This window comes from Hypanus sabinus, chromosome 10, assembly GCF_030144855.1.
Source record: "Hypanus sabinus isolate sHypSab1 chromosome 10, sHypSab1.hap1, whole genome shotgun sequence".
Taxonomy (NCBI): domain Eukaryota; kingdom Metazoa; phylum Chordata; class Chondrichthyes; order Myliobatiformes; family Dasyatidae; genus Hypanus; species Hypanus sabinus.
Window position 1 is genome coordinate 26,603,285 of NC_082715.1, and position 20,041 is coordinate 26,623,325.

The 20,041-nt window shown below is 40.9% G+C and overlaps 1 protein-coding gene across 2 annotated transcripts in view; it reads left to right on the forward strand.

Moving 5' to 3' along the window:
- lama2 (laminin, alpha 2) overlaps window positions 1-20,041 on the forward strand; it is a 364,685-nt gene that overhangs the window by 336,719 nt on the left and 7,925 nt on the right. For both annotated transcript variants that reach the window (XM_059981534.1, XM_059981533.1), the window contains exons 54-58: window positions 372-520; window positions 5,187-5,363; window positions 9,152-9,326; window positions 14,156-14,268; window positions 16,729-16,918. In XM_059981534.1, the coding sequence (XP_059837517.1) occupies window positions 372-520; window positions 5,187-5,363; window positions 9,152-9,326; window positions 14,156-14,268; window positions 16,729-16,918 (804 nt within the window). The remainder of the gene's footprint in view (window positions 1-371; window positions 521-5,186; window positions 5,364-9,151; window positions 9,327-14,155; window positions 14,269-16,728; window positions 16,919-20,041) is intronic.

Genomic DNA, 20,041 nt, shown 5'->3' on the forward strand with positions numbered 1-20,041 from the left:
ATGTTGAGCCAGTGAAGATAATAAAATTTCAGAATGTAACACATTGAAAAGCTTTTCCCTATTTTCTAGTTTATTGAATACAATTTCAAAATAATCTTGTTGCTTTATGTTTAATTGATTTTAAAATAGTATCAAGGATACTTATTATTGTTAACAGGAGATACTTCGCTAAATCAGAAAAATAGAGGGCTGTGGGTAAGCCTAGGTAATGTCTATAGTAACTACATGTTCGGTACAGCATTGTGGGCTGAAGGGCCTGTATTGTGCTCTAGATTTTCTATGTTTCTATGTTATATCAGGTTTAGTTTGAATTTTGTTCATGCTGGCTATGCTGAAAGTCTGTGTTCAAACTCTGTGCTTTATAATTACAGGTTTATTATAAAGTTTTCCTGAACAGAGGGCGCTTGGAAGTGCATCTGGCCACTGGAACTCGTGAACATCGGCGCGTTACTGTCAAACCAGAAGCAGGAGTGTTCAATGATGGAAAGGAACATAGTGTTAGACTGCATAGATCTAAGGGGTATGGCAGTACATAAATTGTTTGACAATAACTTTGATTTTATCCTAGTAGTCCTGTCATCAATATTGAATAGGCCAGATACATTGAACTCACAGTTAAGTAGTTATATATCACAGCAGTGCTTTAAATGAAAGAATTGCAGTCACAGTTATCTGGGTAAAATGGATAGATGGCTCCATCCCTCACATGCATTCTACACTGGAGTCATAGACCCAAAAATAGGAACAGAAGCAACTTCTCACCAAATGCTGCTAATATTTCCATCAACGGTGACTATACTTTAGAGAAAAAAAAACCATGAAGCACATGGAAGCATTGTATTCTTGTGAAACGTGCTGCATAAATCAGAGTCTGCCTTTCTTTTAACCCTAAACCATCTATAAGTGGAGGTCACTGCATGTTCCTAGTGTTTCCATGTTGTCTAAAATGTGTTTCCAGTGCTTTTCTAATTGGTTACCGTGTATAATGGATCACATCCAGATCATTGCTACATTTCTCTTATACTATAGCAATTCCCCAGTTTTATTCATGTTTGAGGAGACTTGGTGTGTCAGCAAAGACACTTACAAATTTCCATAGATGTACTGTGGGGAGTATTCTAACTGGCTGCAGCACCATCTGGTGTGGGAGAGCTACTGCACAGAATCAAAGTAAGCTGTAGAGAGTTGTAAACTTAAGTCAACTCTAGCTTGGGTACTAGCCTTCATAGAATCCATGGAATCTCCAAGGTGGGAAGCCTCAAAAAGTCACCATCTATCATTAAGGACCTCCACCACCCAGGACATGGGCTGTTCTCATGCTACCATCAGGAAGGAGGTGTAGGAGCCTGAAGGCATACACTCAATGATTCAAGAACAGCTTCTTCCCCTCTGCCATATGATTTCTGAATGGACATTGAACCCATGAACACGATGAACACTAGCTCACTACCTCATATATATCTCAGCTAACTGCGACATTACCCTAATGCGTCCCAACAGATGCTGAACTTAAAGTGAAAATAATGTGGTGATGGCTTCAGTCGGGAGAGTTGATGAATTCGATAGTGCTAACGAAGGCTGGGAGGTGTATATCGAGGGTGGAACTGTACTATAACACAAACAACGTGAAGGAACAAAAGAAAGCCCCTGAATTTCTTCGCTTAATGGGGCCAAGTATGTACAATCTCTTACACAACTTAGTAACCCCTGCAAAGCCAGCAAGCAAGACGTTCAATTTCAGTTGTTACAATTTTACAAAATCACATGAGCCCTAAACTGCTGGAAATAGTTGAGAGATTTTGATTTTACAATAGGAACCAGGCAAAAGATGAAAACATTTCTGAATACATTGCAGAACTGCGCAAACTTCCCCAGTTCTGTGACTTTAGAGCTGGACTTTCTGATGCATAAAGGGACTGGCATGTATGTGGCATGCACTCAAAAGAGGCTATTATCTGGAAGAGACATGACCTTAGAACGGGCATTGACCATTGCAATATCATTAGAGACTGTGGGAAAGGATGCAGCAGAGTTATAGAAAAGGAGGTTAGAATGTGAAATGCACAGATGTCCCTGAGTAGTGCAAAAAGCCAAAGATGTTATCGATGTGAAAAATCCTCCCATGATACAAATAACTGCTGGTTCAAGGAAAAAGTGTGCAGAAGATGTCACAGACAAGGTCACAGAGTGAGAATGTGCGAGGCAGGCAAAAAGCACAACCACGTGAAAAGTCTCACACACAAAACTAAGCAAATGCATAACATTGCTAAATGTAAACCAGAATCAGACAACATGGAGTCTGACAAAGGTGAGCTGTCACGCCTAGAGCTGCATAGTATAACTGAAGCAGATCACAAAATCATTTGGATCACAGTAGATGTGTCTAGGGTAAATTTGAAAATGGAGTTGGATACAGGGTCAGCTTTGTTAAACTTCACGTATTGAAAAGTGGAGGGCCAGTACTTTACGGATGTGAATGGTTGAGAAAAATCCAACTAGGCTGGAACTCAATTTAATCTCTCAGTGTGACATCAACAAGGAATGGCAGCCCGAATGGTAGCACTAACCAGAGACAGTCATAGCTGCTTAATGCTAATGGGAAGGTGTTTGAGATAAACAGATCGAAGACTTGGCCAAGAGCTGTTCAGGGTGATTAAAAGTTCAAAATCACCTCCACAGGCACCATTACACCCATGGGAGTGGCCGTCTTCACCATGGCAAAGAGTACATATTGACTTTGCTGAACCATTCATGGTCTCCATGCTACTGATTGCTGTGGATGCTCATTCGAAGTGGCCGGAGGTTATACCAATGAAATCTACCATCTCAGCAAAGACTGTCTCCGGTCTGAGGTCTATCTTCCCCAGAAGCAGCTTAGCAGAACAAATTGTGAGTGACAATGGACCACAACACACATCAGATGAATTCCAACTCTTTACGAAGAAAAATGGCATCAAACGTTTCAAGTCAGCTCCTCACCACCCAGGAATGTATGGGTTCGCTTAAAGGTTTATTCAAACCTTCAAGAAGTCCATTAAAGCAATGTTCAAGGAGTACATTTCTCTACAGCTGAAGGTGGACAACTTCCTTTTAGCTCATCAGAACTCTGTTCATGCGACGACAATTCAAACACCTGCAATGCTGTTCATGGACAGGAATCAGAGATATCGTGTAGACCTCCTGAAACCAGATCTACAGAGGGAAGTGCAGAATAAACAGTTCAGCCAGTCGCCAAGTGAAGCAGCAAGGAGCTTCAAGATTGGACAGGAAATCCTCGCGTGTGATTACCGAGAAGACAAGTGGACACGCAGTAAGATAGCTACAAGAACTGGACCACTGATGTATACAGTGGATGTTGGAGACCAGATATGGAGACGTCATGTGGACCAGATATTGGATGTTCAGCTGAAGAACACACCTGAGTCAACTGCATCCAACAAGACACATTACAGTCTGGATTTACCTCTCAATGATGATGTCACTGACAGCAAAGTGATACTGGAAACCGAGAACGTTGCCTTAGACAAGACACCTACTAAACCTGATGCCACTCCACAGGCCCAGAGGAACTATCCTGAAAGAAACAGAGCATCACCCAAAAGACCGAACCTTTAGGACTGTGAAGTTAGTTATGGACAGTTTTTACGAAAGCATGTTTATTTGGAATATGGGGTTATGAAAGGGAAATTGAATGGTACATATACAGTTTTATGTTGCATTAATCTAAAGGGGGAGGAAGTGTAATGTATCAATCTATTTCTTTTAGAGCAATGACCCGTCTCCTGAGCACTATGTACTGATCTACGCATGCTCATTGTTCGTTCTCTCTCTCGCTGTCTCTCTCACTCACTGCAATGTGAATGCACCAGTGAGCCATCTCCCTCGAGCGTGCCTTTACTTAAACGATTCATAGTTGTGCACAGACACAACACTGCCTACAGAGCCCTCCGTTTTTCTGAAATCCACATGCCTATGTAAGAGTTTCTTAAATGCCTCTCATGTATCTGCTTCAACCCCTATGCATGGTAAGGTATTCCACGCAGCCACTTATCCCTGTGTAAAGAACTTACCTTTAACACCCCTACTATACCTTCCTTCAATCACCTTTAGCAGCCATCCCATGAACCCCCGTATTCATCACATCATCCTCTGCCTCTACTGCCATCTCCAAAAGGATCCTACCACTAAACATAGTTTAACTCCCCCAACAAAGATCACTCCCTCCAAGACTCCCTTGTCCATTCGTCACTACCCACTAATCTCCTTTCCGGCATTTATCCTGGGAAGTGGCCTAAGTGCTACACAAGCTTGTTCACCTCCTCCCTCACCTCCATCCAGGGTCCCAAACACCCCTTGCAGGTGAGGCAACTCTTCACCTGCGAATTGGCTGGGGCCACCTTTTGTATCCAGCTCTCCTGAATTGGGTTCCTCTGCATTGGTGAGATCCGTTGTACATTTGGTCACTGCTTCGTTGAGCTCCACTCCATCCTCCAGAAGCAGAACTTTCTGGTGGTCAAACCTTTAAATTCTAATTCCCATTCCCATTCCAACATGTCAGTCCGTGGCCTCCTCTTGCACCAAGATGAGGCCTCCCTCAGGGTGGAGGAGCAACATCTTATATTCTGTCTGCATAGCCTCCAACCCGATGGCATGAATATTTATTTCTCCTTCCAGTGAGAAAAGTATTTTCCCACCCCATCCCCTCTTCTTTTAGTTCCCACTCTGGCCTATTACCTCTTCTTACCTGCATGCTGATATCACTTCACCCTAGGTTCCCCTCCCCTTCCCTTTCTCCTTTAGTCCCTTCTCCTTTCCCATCAGATTCCATCCTCTGCAGCCCTTTGCTTTTTCAACCCACCTGGCTTCACCTATCCTTCTCCCCCTTTCCCCATCTTTTTATTCTGTGGTCACCCCCTTCCTTTCCAGTCTTGAAGAAGGGTCTCAACCTGAAACGTCGACTGTTTATTCATCTTCATAGATGCTGCCTGGTCTGTGAAGTTCTTTCAGCACTTTGTGTGTGTTGCCTTAAAATTATGCCCTCTTCTATTAGGTACTTCTTCCCTAGGAAAGTGTTCCTGACTGTCCACTCAATTTATATTCTTCAGATAATTGAATATTAGTATTAACTCAATTGTGGATTTTAATTTTTATGGCTGCACCTAACAGGATACTCCTTTTGCGTTCAGCTTGCTTACGGTGCAGGTGGATGAAGAAGAAGCTCAGAGACAACGGCTACCTAACGACCAGCCTCTGAGCATTAAGAGGCTGTTTGTAGGAGGGGTTCCCACCTCATTCCAAGCTAGTCATTTAAGGAATATCGTCCACTTTGAAGGTTGCATTTGGAACTTGGTCGTTAACTCAGTGTGAGTAAAAGCTTGATGGATTGTCAGGAAAAGTGACTTTTAGATAAAAGACAATATGTAGCACAATGTTCCATCTGCCAGGCCTATATGAAATGCATGTTATAGAAGCATAACAATGTCTATATGCCTGTAAAACATCCCTTGATAGGAGTTATTAAAAAAAGCAGTATAGGAAAATAGATCCAACCATGGATTTTGTGACTCTGTACATTATATGGGAATCTACAACACAGAAGCAAAGCATTCGTCCATCCAGTTCACGTTTCTCTGGGTTCTAGTGCAAAGCAATCAGTCGTGTTCTCAACTTTTGGCATAAAACTGCCATTATGTTCTTTCAAAGCCAATGCAATTCACTTGTAAAATATCCAGTTGAAATTTCTACTACCAGCTTTTCTGACTGAATTCCAGATCATGGGGTGGTATGGTATTGATTTGCACAACACTTTATAGTGGTGACGACATGGGTACAATTCCCGCCACTGCCTGCTAGCAGTTTGTACGTTCTCCCTGTGACCACGCAGCTTTCCTCCTTGTGCTCCAGATTCCTTCCACAGTCCAAAGAGGTACCAGTTGGTAAGTTAATTGGTCATTGTAAATTGTCCCACAATTAGGCTAAGGTTAAATAGGGGGCTGCTGGGTGGCAGGAATTGAAGGGAAGTAAGAGACTATGCTGCGCTGTTTCTCAATTAAAAAAAATAAAATCATAGTCCCTCTCCCTACAAAAAAAGAGTTACCTTCCTCATGTCCTCTCTGTATATTGCCTCTCACTTTAAATTTGTTTCTCTTGCTTCTTGAACCATTCAGTAATAGAGATTTTTCTCCATTTATCCTATTTAAATCCACAATTATCTTGTGCACCTCTTCAAATTTCCTGTTAAACATATTTGATCTATGAAAGGTAGCCATAAATCTCTGGATATATTGTGATGTAACTTCTCTGCAGCTCCCCGAGCTCTTAACAGTCTTCAAAGTTGCAACCAGAGTTGGGACCCTGCTCCAATCATGGCCCATCCAGTCATTCATATACTTTCAGCATAACCTAGAGAAGCAAAGATCTGCTGCCACTGGAAAGCTGAAATAAAACCATTGAGTATTGGAAGTACTCTAAAGGTCATCAATTGACAGAGAAGCAGAGTTCACTTTTCAGGCCAATAGTTTTTTTAAAAATCTGAAACAGAAACAGTGATAAATTAAGCGTGCTTTAAGGAGATAAGGATTGGCATGTCAGCTGAGTGAGGATGATCCGAGATGATCTGTCGGTAAATAGAAGATAGAAGAAAACAGAGATGAGAGATAAATAAAAAGTTGCTAGATCTAGATCTTTAGGGTACTAAAGCAGGTGGCTCTGGAAATTGCGGATGCATTGGTAATCATTTTCCAATGTTCCTTAGATTCAGGATCAGTTCCTGAGGATTGGAGAATGGCTAATGTTATCCCACTTTTTAAGAAAGGAGGGAGGGAGAAAACAGAGAACTATCGTCCTGTCAGCCTACCATCAGTAGTGGGGAAGGTGCTAGAGTCCATTATTAGAGATGAAATAGTGACATATCTAGATAGCAGTGATAGAATTGGGCCGAGCCAGCATGAATTTACCAAGGGCAAATCATGCTTGACTAATCTATTGGAGTTTTTCGAGGATGTAACCAGGAAGTTAGACAAGGGAGATCCAGTGGATGTAGTGAACCTCGATTTTCAGAAGGCATTTGATAAGGTCCCACATAGGAGATTGGTGGGTAAAATCAGAGCTCATGGCATCGGGGGGAAGATATTGACATAGATAGAAAACTGGTTGGCAGATAGAAAGCAAAGGGTAGCGGTGAATGGGTGTTTCTCAGAATGGCAGGTGGTGACTAGTGGGGTGCCACAGGGCTCGGTATTGGGATCACAGCTGCTTATGATTTACATCATTGATTTAGATGAAGGCATTGAGATTAACATCACCAAGTTTGCTGATGATACTAAGCTGGGTGGCAGTGTGACATGTGATGAGGATGTTAGGAGAATTCAGGGTGACTTGGATAGGCTGGGTGAGTGGGCAGATACTTGGCAGATGATGTTTAATGTGAATAAGTGTGAGGTTATCCACTTTGGGAGTAAGAACAGGAAGGCAGATTATTATCTGAACGGTGTAGAGTTAGGTAAGGTAAGGAGTCCTTGTTCACCAGTCACTGAAGGTGAATGAGCAAGTGCAGCAGGCAGTGAAGAAGGCTAATGGAATGTTGGCCTTTATTACAAAGGGAATTGAGTACAAGAGCAAGGAAATCCTTTTGCATTTGTACAGGGCCCTGGTGAGACCACACCTGGAGTATTGTGTACAGTTTTGGTCTCCAGGGTTAAGGAAGGACATCCTGGCTGTAGAGGAAGTGTAGAGGAAATTCACAAGGTTAATTCCTGGGATGTCCGGACTGTCTTATGCAGAGAGGTTAGAGAGACTGGATTTGTACACGCTAGAATTAAGGAGATTGAGAGGGGATCTGATTACAACATATAAAATTATTAAGGGATTGGACAAGATAGAGGCAGGAAATATGTTCCAGATGCTGGGAGAGTCCAGTACCAGAGGGCATGGTTTAAGAATAAGGGGTAGGTCACTTAGGAAAGAGTTAAGGAAAAACTTCTTCTCCCAGGGAGTTGTGGGGGTCTGGAATGCTCTGCCTCAGAAGGCAGTGGAGGCCAATTCTCTGGATGCTTTCAAGAAGGAGCTAGATAGATATCTTATGGATAGGGGAATCAAGGGATATGGGGACAAGACAGGAACCGGGTATTGATAGTAGATGGTCAGCCATGATCTCAGAATGGCAGTGCAGGCTCGAAGGTCCGAATGGTCTACTTCTGCACCTATTGTCTATCTGTAGGGTATGATGCACAGGAGAAGCAGAACAGCTCAAATTTTATAATTCTGAAGTAAAAACAGAATATTTCAAGTTTACAGAAATGGAAAGGAGGAGGACAGCAAAGAGTAGATTGGAAATAGGCATGTCTTTGGGTAACAAAGGCAGGATCTAACTCAGTTTTTCAATAAGTAGATAGCAGTGGAAGGAAAACCACAGGTCCAGGTTTGAAAATATTGAACTGATGAATTATTTTATATTAAAATCCCCAACTTAATGAACTCAAGCTCATTGTTTTGTGCAGAATGATGAACACATTTTGTAATGTGTGCTAATGCAATCTGTTTTAAACTGTTTGTTTTCAATTTGAATTCTGTTAGTGTATTGATGGGTCTTGTATAAGCTTGTGATCGGAAAACCTGGAGTGATAATTTAGGGACATGAGTTCAAATCCCAAACTGAGAAATGTAAATCCGGCTAATTAAATACAATCCTGAAGACTAATATCAGAAATAATGGATATGAAACAAGCAGATTTGGAGCAAAGTTTTGTTCTTTGCCTTTCTGATTGTCTTCCATAAATTCCTTTGCCACAGAAGTGCTACCCGTATTACACCAATGCAATTTCTTTATTTAGCATATTATTGCTTATCCAATCTAATCCATTCTGTTTCTTGATCCCCAAAAACAATTTATAAAGGACTTGTTTTTCTTTTTTCCTAAACCAGTGTAAAAATTTTATAACGTGCTTCTATTTTATTTTTGCTGAACAAAAATTTGTTTTAGATCATTTCATAAAACTCTACTGTACTTGTTAACAACTGCACTCAGTTATGGCAGATTTGAGGTAATCAATACAACGATTAGAAAACTGTTGTATAGAGCTGTTTTTTTGTTGTGGTCTCTATACATTAGTCACATAACTGTTCTCCTACTCTTGTTCTTTATGCCCCTTAGTCCTTTGGATTTTGCTCAGCCAGTATCTTTCGAGAATGCAGACATTGGGAGGTGCCCAATTCTAAAACCTTCAAAGCCAGTGGTGAAAGAAGATGAGACTGAAGTGCCAACTGGAGCCCCAGCTGAAATCTCTCCAAGACCCATTCCAGACACAAGAATTCCTACACCATTCCCTGTAAGTTTATTTTCCTCAAATGGGCATAATGCCTTCATAAAAATCATACTGATTTACAAATCAAAGGAAGTTCATTTGTTGGTTTAGTATTCATATGTGAGATGTGAGCTTATTGTCTGTTCCTAGTTACAACTGCAGGGGAGCCACTTACCTGAACTATTGCAGGCTCTGTGAAGTACTCCCACTGTGCGGTTTAGCTATGGAGCACCAGGATTTTTCTCCATAAACAATGAAATCTGGGTACGGGACTGACAAGGAAATTGGCAAGTAATGGGTTTCTCATGAGACCATTTCACTCTCTTCAAGGATAATACCATAATTTAATAAATTCTCAGCAACACTTTCAGTTGCAAATCCAATGGTGCACTAAAAGTTCTGAAAATCAAGTACAAGATCTGTCTTGTGACACAGAAGGATGTCCTAAGATCCATCGAGTCTTGGCTACTCCTAAAGCAATCTCTTCCCCTGCTTGTATCTCTCTAACATGGTCATTAACAGTACCTGATGATCCTTTCACCCATCTGCACTAGAGTGAAGGAACCAAGCAACCTACTGTATCTGCTGGTCCATTGTTGTGATGTGGTGAGGACTGGAGCTCCCACAGGAAGTCCATGTTGTCACTGGGGGAGAAACAAACTTCACTTAGACTGTATCAGAGGTTAGATTAAACCTTTGTCACTGGAGCTGTGAAATGAGCACAGACTTATCAGAAGGAAGTTTTTATTTGATTTTGAAACATTCACAAACATTCACTGAGTAATGTTAGCATTTTGCTGCAAAATCTGGATCCTTATGTTTGGAGATGCACTGTCACACGGAGCAGTCAAGACAAATGGTGTAGGTGTATTTAATGGGAAGCTGCATAAACATCAGAGGGAGAAGGGAATATTTTATCGCTGATATTGTACAGAAGGTTTCTGATATATGTATCATCAACAGCTTTTGATGTGTTTTTATACCCAGATGATTGACAAAATCATATTCTTAGCATCTATTTCTAATAAACTTTCTGGTTTCATGGGAGACCCATTGCTTGCCAGTCGTGGCTGTATTTCTTCATCTTCTGCCATGTAATAACTGAATAAACAGATTTCATGATCCCAAGAAATGCTAATATAACTTTCAGTTTCCTATCTACTAAAAGTCGGAGCTGTAAAATAAATTTGCTGTTACCTTAATAAACAATGTTAAAACCCAGAAATCACTGACAAAGGACTCGCAGTATAGAATTAATAAACACAAGAGATTTTGCAGATGCTGAAAATCCAGAGCAAAATGCTGGAGAATTTTCCCCACCCTGTCTCCTGTAGAATTGCCATTCCCGTTTCTCAGTTCCCTTGTCTCCATGCCAACTGTTGCCAGGATAAGGCTTTTTTTTCCTGAACAACAGAGATGTCCTCCTCCTTCAAAGAATGGGGTTTCCCTTTCTCCCCCATTGATGCGGCCCTCACCTGCATCTCTTCCATTTCCCAGACACCTTCATCCCATCTTCCCGCCACTTTAACAGGGGTACGGTTCCTCTCGTCTTCACCTACTACCCCATGAGCCTCTACATTCAGAACTTCTTCACATCTTCTGCCATCTTCAATGTGACCCTACCTTCAAACATCTTTACTTTCCCTTCTACTTTCCACAGGGATTCTTCTCTCCGTGATTCCCTTGTCCATTCGTCCCTCCCCACTAATCTCCCTCTTGCGAGCTACCAAAGTGCTGCACCTTGATTCAGGGCTCCAAACAGAGCTTCCAGGTGAGGTTACACTTCAGCGGCGAAACTATTGGGGCTGAGTATTTCATCTTGCGATCCTGACACAGCCTGCTCTCAAAAATCACTGACAAAGTCTTCTACATGGGTGAGACCCGACGTAGACTGAGTGATCATTTTGTCAAGTACCTTCACTCCATTTGCCATAAGCAGGTTTTCCTGGTGGCCAGCCATTTTAATTCCAATCCCATTCCCATTCTGATGTTGGTCCATGGCCTTTACTGCCATGATAAGGCTACACTCAGTTTGGAGGAGCAACATCTCATATTGCATCCGGGTAGCTTCCAGCCTGATGGTATGCATATCAATTCCTCTAACTATTGTTTATTTCCCCCCCCTTGGGCCTTCCCTCTTCTTCCATTCCCCTCTTTGGCTCCCTTCTCAACTCTCCTCTTCTTCTCACCTGCCTATCACTCTCTCCTACTGGCGCTCCTCCTTCCCTTTCTCCCCTGGTCCACTCTCCTTTCCTCATCCTCCAACCCTTCACCTTTTCCACCTATCACCTCTCTGCTTCTTACTTCCTCCCTCACTCACCTGATATCACCTTCGAGCTTATACTGTTTCCCCCTCCCCCCACCTTCTTCTGGCTTCTTCCCCTTCCTTTCCAAACATAGAAAACCTACAGCACAATACAGGACCTTTGGCCCACAAAGCTGTGCCAAACATGTCCTTACCTTAGAACTACCTAGGCTTTACCCATACCCCTCTATTTTTCTAAGCTCCACGTACTTATCCAGGAGTCTCTTAAAAGCCCCTATCGTTTCCGTGTCCACCACCATTGCCGGCAGCCCATTCCATGCACTCACCACTCTCTAAGTAAAAAAAAAACTTACCCCTGACATCTCCTCTTTACCTACTCCCAAGCACCTTAAAACTGTGCCCTCTCGTGTTAGCAATTTCAGCTCTGGGGAAAAGCCTCTGACTACTCTGACTTACCTTATACACCTCTATCAAGTCACCTCTCATCCTCTGTCGCTCCAAGGAGAAAAGGCCAAATTCACTTAACCTATTCGCATAAGGCAGTCCAGGCAACATCCAACATCGCATAAGACTGCTCCCCAGTCCAGGCAACATCCTTCTAAATCTCCTTTGTACACTTCCTATGGTTTCCACATCCTTCCTGTAGTGAGGCGACCTGAATAGAGCACAGTACTCCGTGGGGTCTGACCAGTGTCCTATATAGCTGCAACATTACCTCTTAGCTCTTAAACACTCCCACGATTGATGAAGGCCAATAAACTGTATGCCCTCTTAACCACAGAGTCAACCTGTGCAGCAGCTTTGAGTGTCCTATGGTCTCGCACCACAAGATCCCTCTGCACTGCCAAGAGTCTTACCATTAATACTATATTCTGCCATCATATTTGACCTACCAAAATGAACCATTTCGCACTTATCTGGTTTGAATTTCATCTGCCGCTTCTTAGCCCAGTTTTGCAGCCTATCAATGTCCCATTGTAACCTCTGACAGCTCTCCGCATTATCCACAACACCTCCAACCTTTGTGTCATCAGCAAATTTACAAACCCACCCCTCCACTTCCTCATCCAGGTCATTTATAAAGATCACGAACAGTAGGGGTCCCAGAACAGATCCTCGAGGCACACCACTGGTCTCCGGCCTCCATGTAGAATATGACCTGTCTACAGTCACTTTTTGCCTTCTGTGGGCAAGCATGATGTAGGGTCCGGTCTTCAACAGTTTATTCATTTTCACAGGTGCTGTCTGACCTGCTTTCCTCCATCATCTTCTGTGCGTTGCAAAGAATTGGTGTTTATTTAATCGAACCAAGAAGGTGTTCTGAAGGAATGAAAAATAGCCTTTTGTTAGTTATACTCAGAGTATAAAGCAGAAAATTGATTTTTAAAAAATTGATCCGGTTCTAAAAAGATATTGTTGACAGTGCCAATGCCAGGCTTCAAAGGTATTTAATCATTTAATCCTGTTTTCCTGACTTTATTTATCCTGATCCTTCTAAAGTTATTGATCCTGCTTTGACAACTTTTTTTAGAAAGTTCATTCTAGATCATAACATCAGATTTTTTAAAATAAATAAATATCAGAATAAATATCAGAAAGAATTCATAAAAATTACATTGGCAGTAGCCAAAAAGGCTATTGCAGTTACTTGGAAATCGGATTCATACTTAAGTATAGATCGTTGGAAGAATGAAATATTTAGCTGCATTCCACTTGAAAAAATTACTTGTAATTTAAGAGATAAATATGAAATATTTCTGAAAATTTGGCACCCTTATTTATAAAAGATATGATTAAATATATAGGTGCTCCAAAGATAAAATTATTGGTTATCTGGGGAAAGAAATAAATATATTTACTAAAGCTATTATGAACTCCATGGAGCATGTGGAGATCTTCCGATATCCAGGCATTCTTTCTTTCTTTTTTCTTCTCTCTTTTTTTCTCTTTCTACAGGGATATGGTAGGGAGGAGGGGGGAAGGGTTAATAATTTTTTTTCCTTCTGTAACCTATTTGAAAATTCAATAAGAAAAATTTATTAAAAAAATAAAAATCATCAGATTATTTAAAGCAAAATAAGCTCATCCCCTCACCTGTTATTTACACATTTACCTTTCAACTAGTTACATCCCATCTGCCTTGAAACTCCTCCTAAGTTTCAGTTAACCATTCTCACTCAGCCTTAACCCGCACTCTTTCCAGATAGCCTCCAAACCTGGGCTCGCCTTTAACATTATATCGGGACCACCTTTAACATTAGACTGGAACTAATTCTAATCAAATTATGATATTAACCTCATTTAGCCTTCTTTACTCAAAACGGGGAGAGGAATGGAATTAAAGGAAGCCTTCCAGTATGGTGATGCTTCTTGCAAGTTCTCTCTGACAAATAAAAGCATCAGTATATAATTAAAGTTGGGTAATTGTGGTTTCCCTGTTGCTTGAAGGGTTATAGTGTTTATATTTGTTTCATCCACTGAGTTAATTTGTGGCATTGACTGGTCAAATTTCTATACTCAACTGTACCACCTTGGTAATAATATGTAAATGATGAACTGTCTCTCTTGTCTGATTTGATTTCCAAAGACATCCTGTGCTGCTGACCTTTCTCCTAATGTGTTGACAAAAGCCAAGTACTTTGGCTTATCCAAAAACAGTCACGTTGCCATCGAATTTGATGATACCAAAGTCAAATCTAGGTAACTTTTGAAATTTAAGATTACGTAATTACTTGTGACACAATGTTCTATTTCACAACCACATAATTGATGTTTATCTCTCCAGGGGTAAATGATGACTGGAAGCTTTGCCCTCATCTCATATATTATTATGTAACTCATTAGCACACTTGGCTGCTGGGATGTGATTGATGCAAAGACAGAGTGCAGAAGAGTTATCATTTGTCTGAAGACTTAAATGCAGATGAGGACCTGAGCAACATGAAATTCTTCAATTTCCAATTCTTGTTCATAATGCCTAAAATATTGGTCTTAATTTTCCATTAGCTTCTATTTTGACATAATTGATTAAAAAAAATATTATAGGATGGTACAGTAGACCATAAGACAAAGGAGCAGAATTAGGCCATTTGGCCCATTGAGTCTGCTCCGCAATTCAATCGTGGCTGATCCTTTTTTTTTTCTCCTCCTCAACCCCTTTTCCTAGCCTTCTCCCCGTAACCTTTGATGCCATGTCCAATCAAGAACCTATTGATCTCTGCCTTAAATACACCCAATGACCCCGCCTCCATAGCTGCACAAATTCCACAAATTCACCACCTTTTGGCTAAAGAAATTTTTCCGCATCTCTGTTTTGAATGGATGCCCCTCTATCCTGAGGCTGTGCCTTCTTGTTCTGGACTCTCCCACCATGGGAAACATCCTTTCCATGTCTACCCTGTCTAGACCTTTCAACATACGAAAGGTTTCAATGAGATCCCCCCCATCCTTCTAAATTGCAGCATAGTAGCATTGTGCTACAATGCTTTGCAATACAGGTGACCGGGGTTCAATTCCCACCGCTGCCTGTATGTTCTCCTCGTGACTGCGTGGGTTTCCTCTCAGTACTCCATTTTCCTCCCAAATTTCTAAAATGTGTCAGTTAGTAGGTTAATTGGTCATGGTAAGTTATTCTGTTATTAGAATAGGATGAAATCAGGGATTGCTGAGAGGCCAGAAGGGCATATTCCTTGCTACATTTCGATAAATAAATGTATGTTCACATAAAATCTATATTTTACATTATTTGGTTGAAATGTACTTTTTATAAATGTCATTCTATCATGATGACCAAAATTTATTACCAGCAACCTATCTTGTATGTGTGAGATAAGATTCCCTGAATGTGCTGGAGCCAACTTACTGATCCTCAATTGGTAAGCTTTATATCATGCCATGGCCTTAAGCAATGCAATGTTACCAAAATAAGATCAACCCCATAAATAACTGAATATTTTATTCCATGTCCTAAGGCTTAGCTGGCTGTCAAATTTGTTAAAGCCTTTGAGATTCACGTTATTCAATATCATTTCAGAAATGTAAAAACAAGTAACAGAAAGTGCTAACAACACACACACACACACACACACACACACACACACACAAAATGCTGGAGGAATTTAGCAGGTCAGGCAGCTGGAAATGAATAAATAGGTGATATTTCAGGTGACAAGCAGATGACATAAACAGGTGACAGGATTGGAAAGGAAGGGGGAAGATGCCAGGGACTATTAAAAATTATTTTAAATAATTTTAAAATAATGAGTTAAAATGAATTAAAATCTTAAAACACCTGACACTTTTAAACAAGTAAAGCCATGCAACTAAGTTCAATTCAAAAACTGGAAAATACTTCACACCTAGCCTCCCTCCCAGTTGTCGACAGTATTGAACTGAATGGTCTTGCCATTCTTATCTAGTTTGACATTGGGCATCTTCCCCAGGTTAAGAGTTAGAAAAATGCAGCAAAAGCCTTCTCCACCACTGGATTCTGTGAATTCATATATTCAGTGAATCCAGTGTCAGAAGACACCAGACAAAACCTGGAGGAAGAATGCCCAGCAAATTCAAGATTCCCATTTTCAATATGTGGACTTCCATGGGGAAAACAAAACATCAGCAATTCAGTGTCAAAGTGCAGGCATTTCATGGCAATTTTTGGCCCACTAATTGTCACATTAGAGGAAATGCCCCTCAGATGATATTTTGACATTTGTGTAGAATTTGTTTCTTGTTTTTCAGTGGCAAAGCACATTGAGCAGGAGTCCTGAAAGCAAACCTAGTAAGGTTGTAATTCTTTCAGTATACAAAAACTACATTTTCTTCCTGACAAAAGGAAGGTAGATCTGATAGATCCTGTTAAGAGTTTGCAATTTTCCTCATAGATTTTCTTTACTGCTTAAGGTATTTAAAAGAATAATCCTGTAATTTGCAGTGGCTGCATATATTTGTATGTTGTTAATTAAATCTAAAACTGTTAAATATGATGGCTAACTGTTTAAGGAGATTCAACTGTAGGATCTTATTTCAATAGAATTGCTATTAACAATTACCTGTAGCTGTGTGATAATACAAAACCAGAAAATAAGCTCGTGTAGGATTTAATTCTACACTCATTGCAAGACACTGAGTGTTTGATTAATGATTCCGATTTGTTTGCAGGCTCACAATAGAGTTTGAAATACGAACAGAGGCTGAATCTGGTCTTGTATTTTATATGGCCAGAATTAACCACGCAGACTTTGCAACTATTCAGATAAAAGATGGAATGCCACATTTCAGCTATGACCTTGGAAGTGGAAACGCCAGTGCTATTATTCAAAAGAAAATAAATGATGGTGAATGGCATAAGGTAATTAAAGCAATTAAAATCCATTCCTAATTTGCCACCTAAAACTAAATCCAGGAAACTGATCTTCTGAATTGTGCAATTGAAGAAACACCATAAAATCTCAAAAATAAAATTGGACTCTCATGTTCAGATTTGGTCACCTCTTTATAGGAAGGATGTTAGAGCTAGCACAGAGGAGATGTATCAAGATGCTGCCTGGATTAGATAGCACGTCTTATGAGGAAAGGTTGTAAGGCCTTTCTCTTTGGGAAAAAAGGAGGATGAGAGCAGACTTGATAGAGGTATATAAGATGTAAAGAGGCATGCATAGGTAGAGTGGACAGTCAGCACCATTCCAGGGTGGCAATGGTAATACAAGAGGGCATACGTTTAAGGTGATTGGGGGAAAATAAGGCAGGGATGTTAGAGGTAATTTTTTTTATTTTACCCTGAAAGTGGTAAGTGCATTGCTAGGTGTGGTAGTGGCATCTGATATATTAAGGACATTTAAGAGACTCAGATACACTCATGGATGAAAAACAAATGGAGAGCTACATATGTGGGAGGGAAGGGTTAGATTGATCTTGGAGTAGGTTCAAATGTTGGCACAACATTGTGTTCCATGTATGAATGTTTTCAAAACATTATAAATGTTTTAAATCTGTTATAAAACTGTAAATACTCAGCATTCTGGACTTTTGCTCTTTATACATGCCCCCACTGGTCACAAAAGTATTTGCTTCCTGTGAACTGCTTGTAACTTAAACAGTTCACAAGTTGGGAATCCAGTTGTGAACCAAAAATGGGTATTGCAAGCTATTTGCTGAAATAATGCCCTGCACATCCATGCCTTATACACCAAAAATCATAAGAAATAGGAGCAGGAATAGACGATCTGGCCCATCAAGCTTGCTCTCTGTGGACTCTCTGACGGTGCTGTCTGAAAAGAGGATGCAGTCCAAGTTGCATGCCATCTTGGACAATGTCTCCCATCCACTCCATAATGTACTGGTTAGGCATAGGAGTACATTCAGCCAGAGACTCAATCCATCGAGATGTAACACTGAGTGTCATAGGAAGTCATTCCTGCCTGTGGCCATCAAACTTTACAACTCCTCCCTCGGAGTGTCAGACACCCTGAGCCTGGATTGGTCCTGGACTTATTTCCACTTGGCATGATTAACTTATTATTATTTATGGTTTTATATTGCTATATTTCTTCACTATTCTTGGCTGGTGTGGCTCAGGATCAATAAAGTATGTCTGTCTATCTATCTGTAAGATCATGGCTGATCTGGCCATGGACTCATCTCCACCTACCTGCCTTTCCCCTATAACCCGTAATTCCCCTACAATGCAAAAATCTATCCAACCTTGGCTTTATATTTACTGAGGTTGCTTCCACTGCTTCATTGGGCAGAGAATTCCACAGATTCACCACTCTCTGGGAAAAGCAGTTCCTCCTCATCTCCATCCTAAATCTACTCCCCTGAATCTTGAGGCTATTTCTAGTCTCACCTACCAGTGGAGCAACTTTCCTGCCTCTATCTTATCTATCCCTTTCAAAATTTTATATGCTTCTCTGAGATCTCCTCTCATTCTTCTGAATCCCAGCGAGTACAGTCCCAGGCGACTCAATCTCTCCTCAGTCTAACACCCATCATCTTTGGAATAAACCTGGTGAACTTCCTCTGCACCACCTCCAAAGTAAGGAGACCAGAACTGCACGCAGTATTCCAGGTGTGGCCTCAGCAGTACCCTGTACAGTTGCAGCCTAACCTCCCTGCTCTTAAATTCAGCCCCTCTAGCAATGGCCAACATTCCATTTGCCTTCTTGATAGCCTGCTGCACCTGCCAGCCAACCTTTTGTGATTCGTGCACAAGCAATCCCAGAATTCTGCAACTTTTTACCACTTAAGTAATAATCTCATCTTCTGTTTTTCCTTCCAAAGTGGATGACCTCGCATTTACCAACATTGTACTCCATCTGCCAGACCTTTGCCCACTCACTTAACCTATCTATATCTCTCTGCAGACTCCCCGTATCTTCTGCACAATTTGCTTTTCCACTCAGTTCAATATTATCAACAAACTTAGATACTCGGTCCCCTTTTCCAGATCACTAATGTATATTGTGAACAGCACCAACCCCTGCGACACACCGCTCACCACTGATTGCCAATCAGAGTAGCACCCATGTATCCCAACTCTCTGCTTTCCTTTGGTTAACCAATCTTCTAACCATGCTAATACATCACCCACAACTCTATGCAACCTTATCTTACAGATAGGTCTTTTATGCAGCACCTTATTGAATGCCTTCTAGAAATCCAAATAAATAAAATCCATCTGTGTTCTTTATATCCTCAAAGAACTCCAGTAACTTTGTCAAACAGGACCTGCTGAATCCATGCTGTGTCTGTCTTAATGGATCCATTTCCATCCAGATACCTCGCTATTTCTTTAATTGATAGCTTCAAGCATTTTCCCAACTACAGATGTTAAACTAAACAGCCTAAAGATACCTGCATTTTGCCTAGATCCTTTTTTGAACAGTGGCATGACATTTGCCATCTCCCAATCTCCAGGGACCTGCACAAAGTCCAGAGAATTTTGGTAAATTATCACCAAAGGCTCTACTATAACTTCTGCCGTTTCTTTGAATACTCTGGGATGCATTCCATCAGGACCAGGGTCTTTCAAAGCCTCTGCCATTTCATCAATATCTAATATCAATTTGGAGGATGAGAAGGGGGAATTGATATTGGGTATTGGATGAAATGGCAGAGGCTTTGAATTACTATTTTGTGTCGGTCTTCATGGTGGAGAATGTGTCTTACATGCCTAAGGTAGAAAGAGATGAGTTATACAACTCTCGTGACATGCAAGCATTTCAAGTCTTTGAGTGATTATGTAGAAAGTTTGAAGTTGATAACTCATCTCTTTCTACCTTAGGCCATGAACTTAACACCCCTGATGAGTTATTAACTGATGAGTATTTAACTTCAAACTTTCTGCATAATCACTCAAAGAGTTGAAGTGCATGTGCATTTAACAAGAGCTGTATAACTCATCTCTGTCTGCCTTAAGCCACAAACTTATCAATCACCCTGGCTGTGGGCACTTCCTGGAGGTCCAAGATCT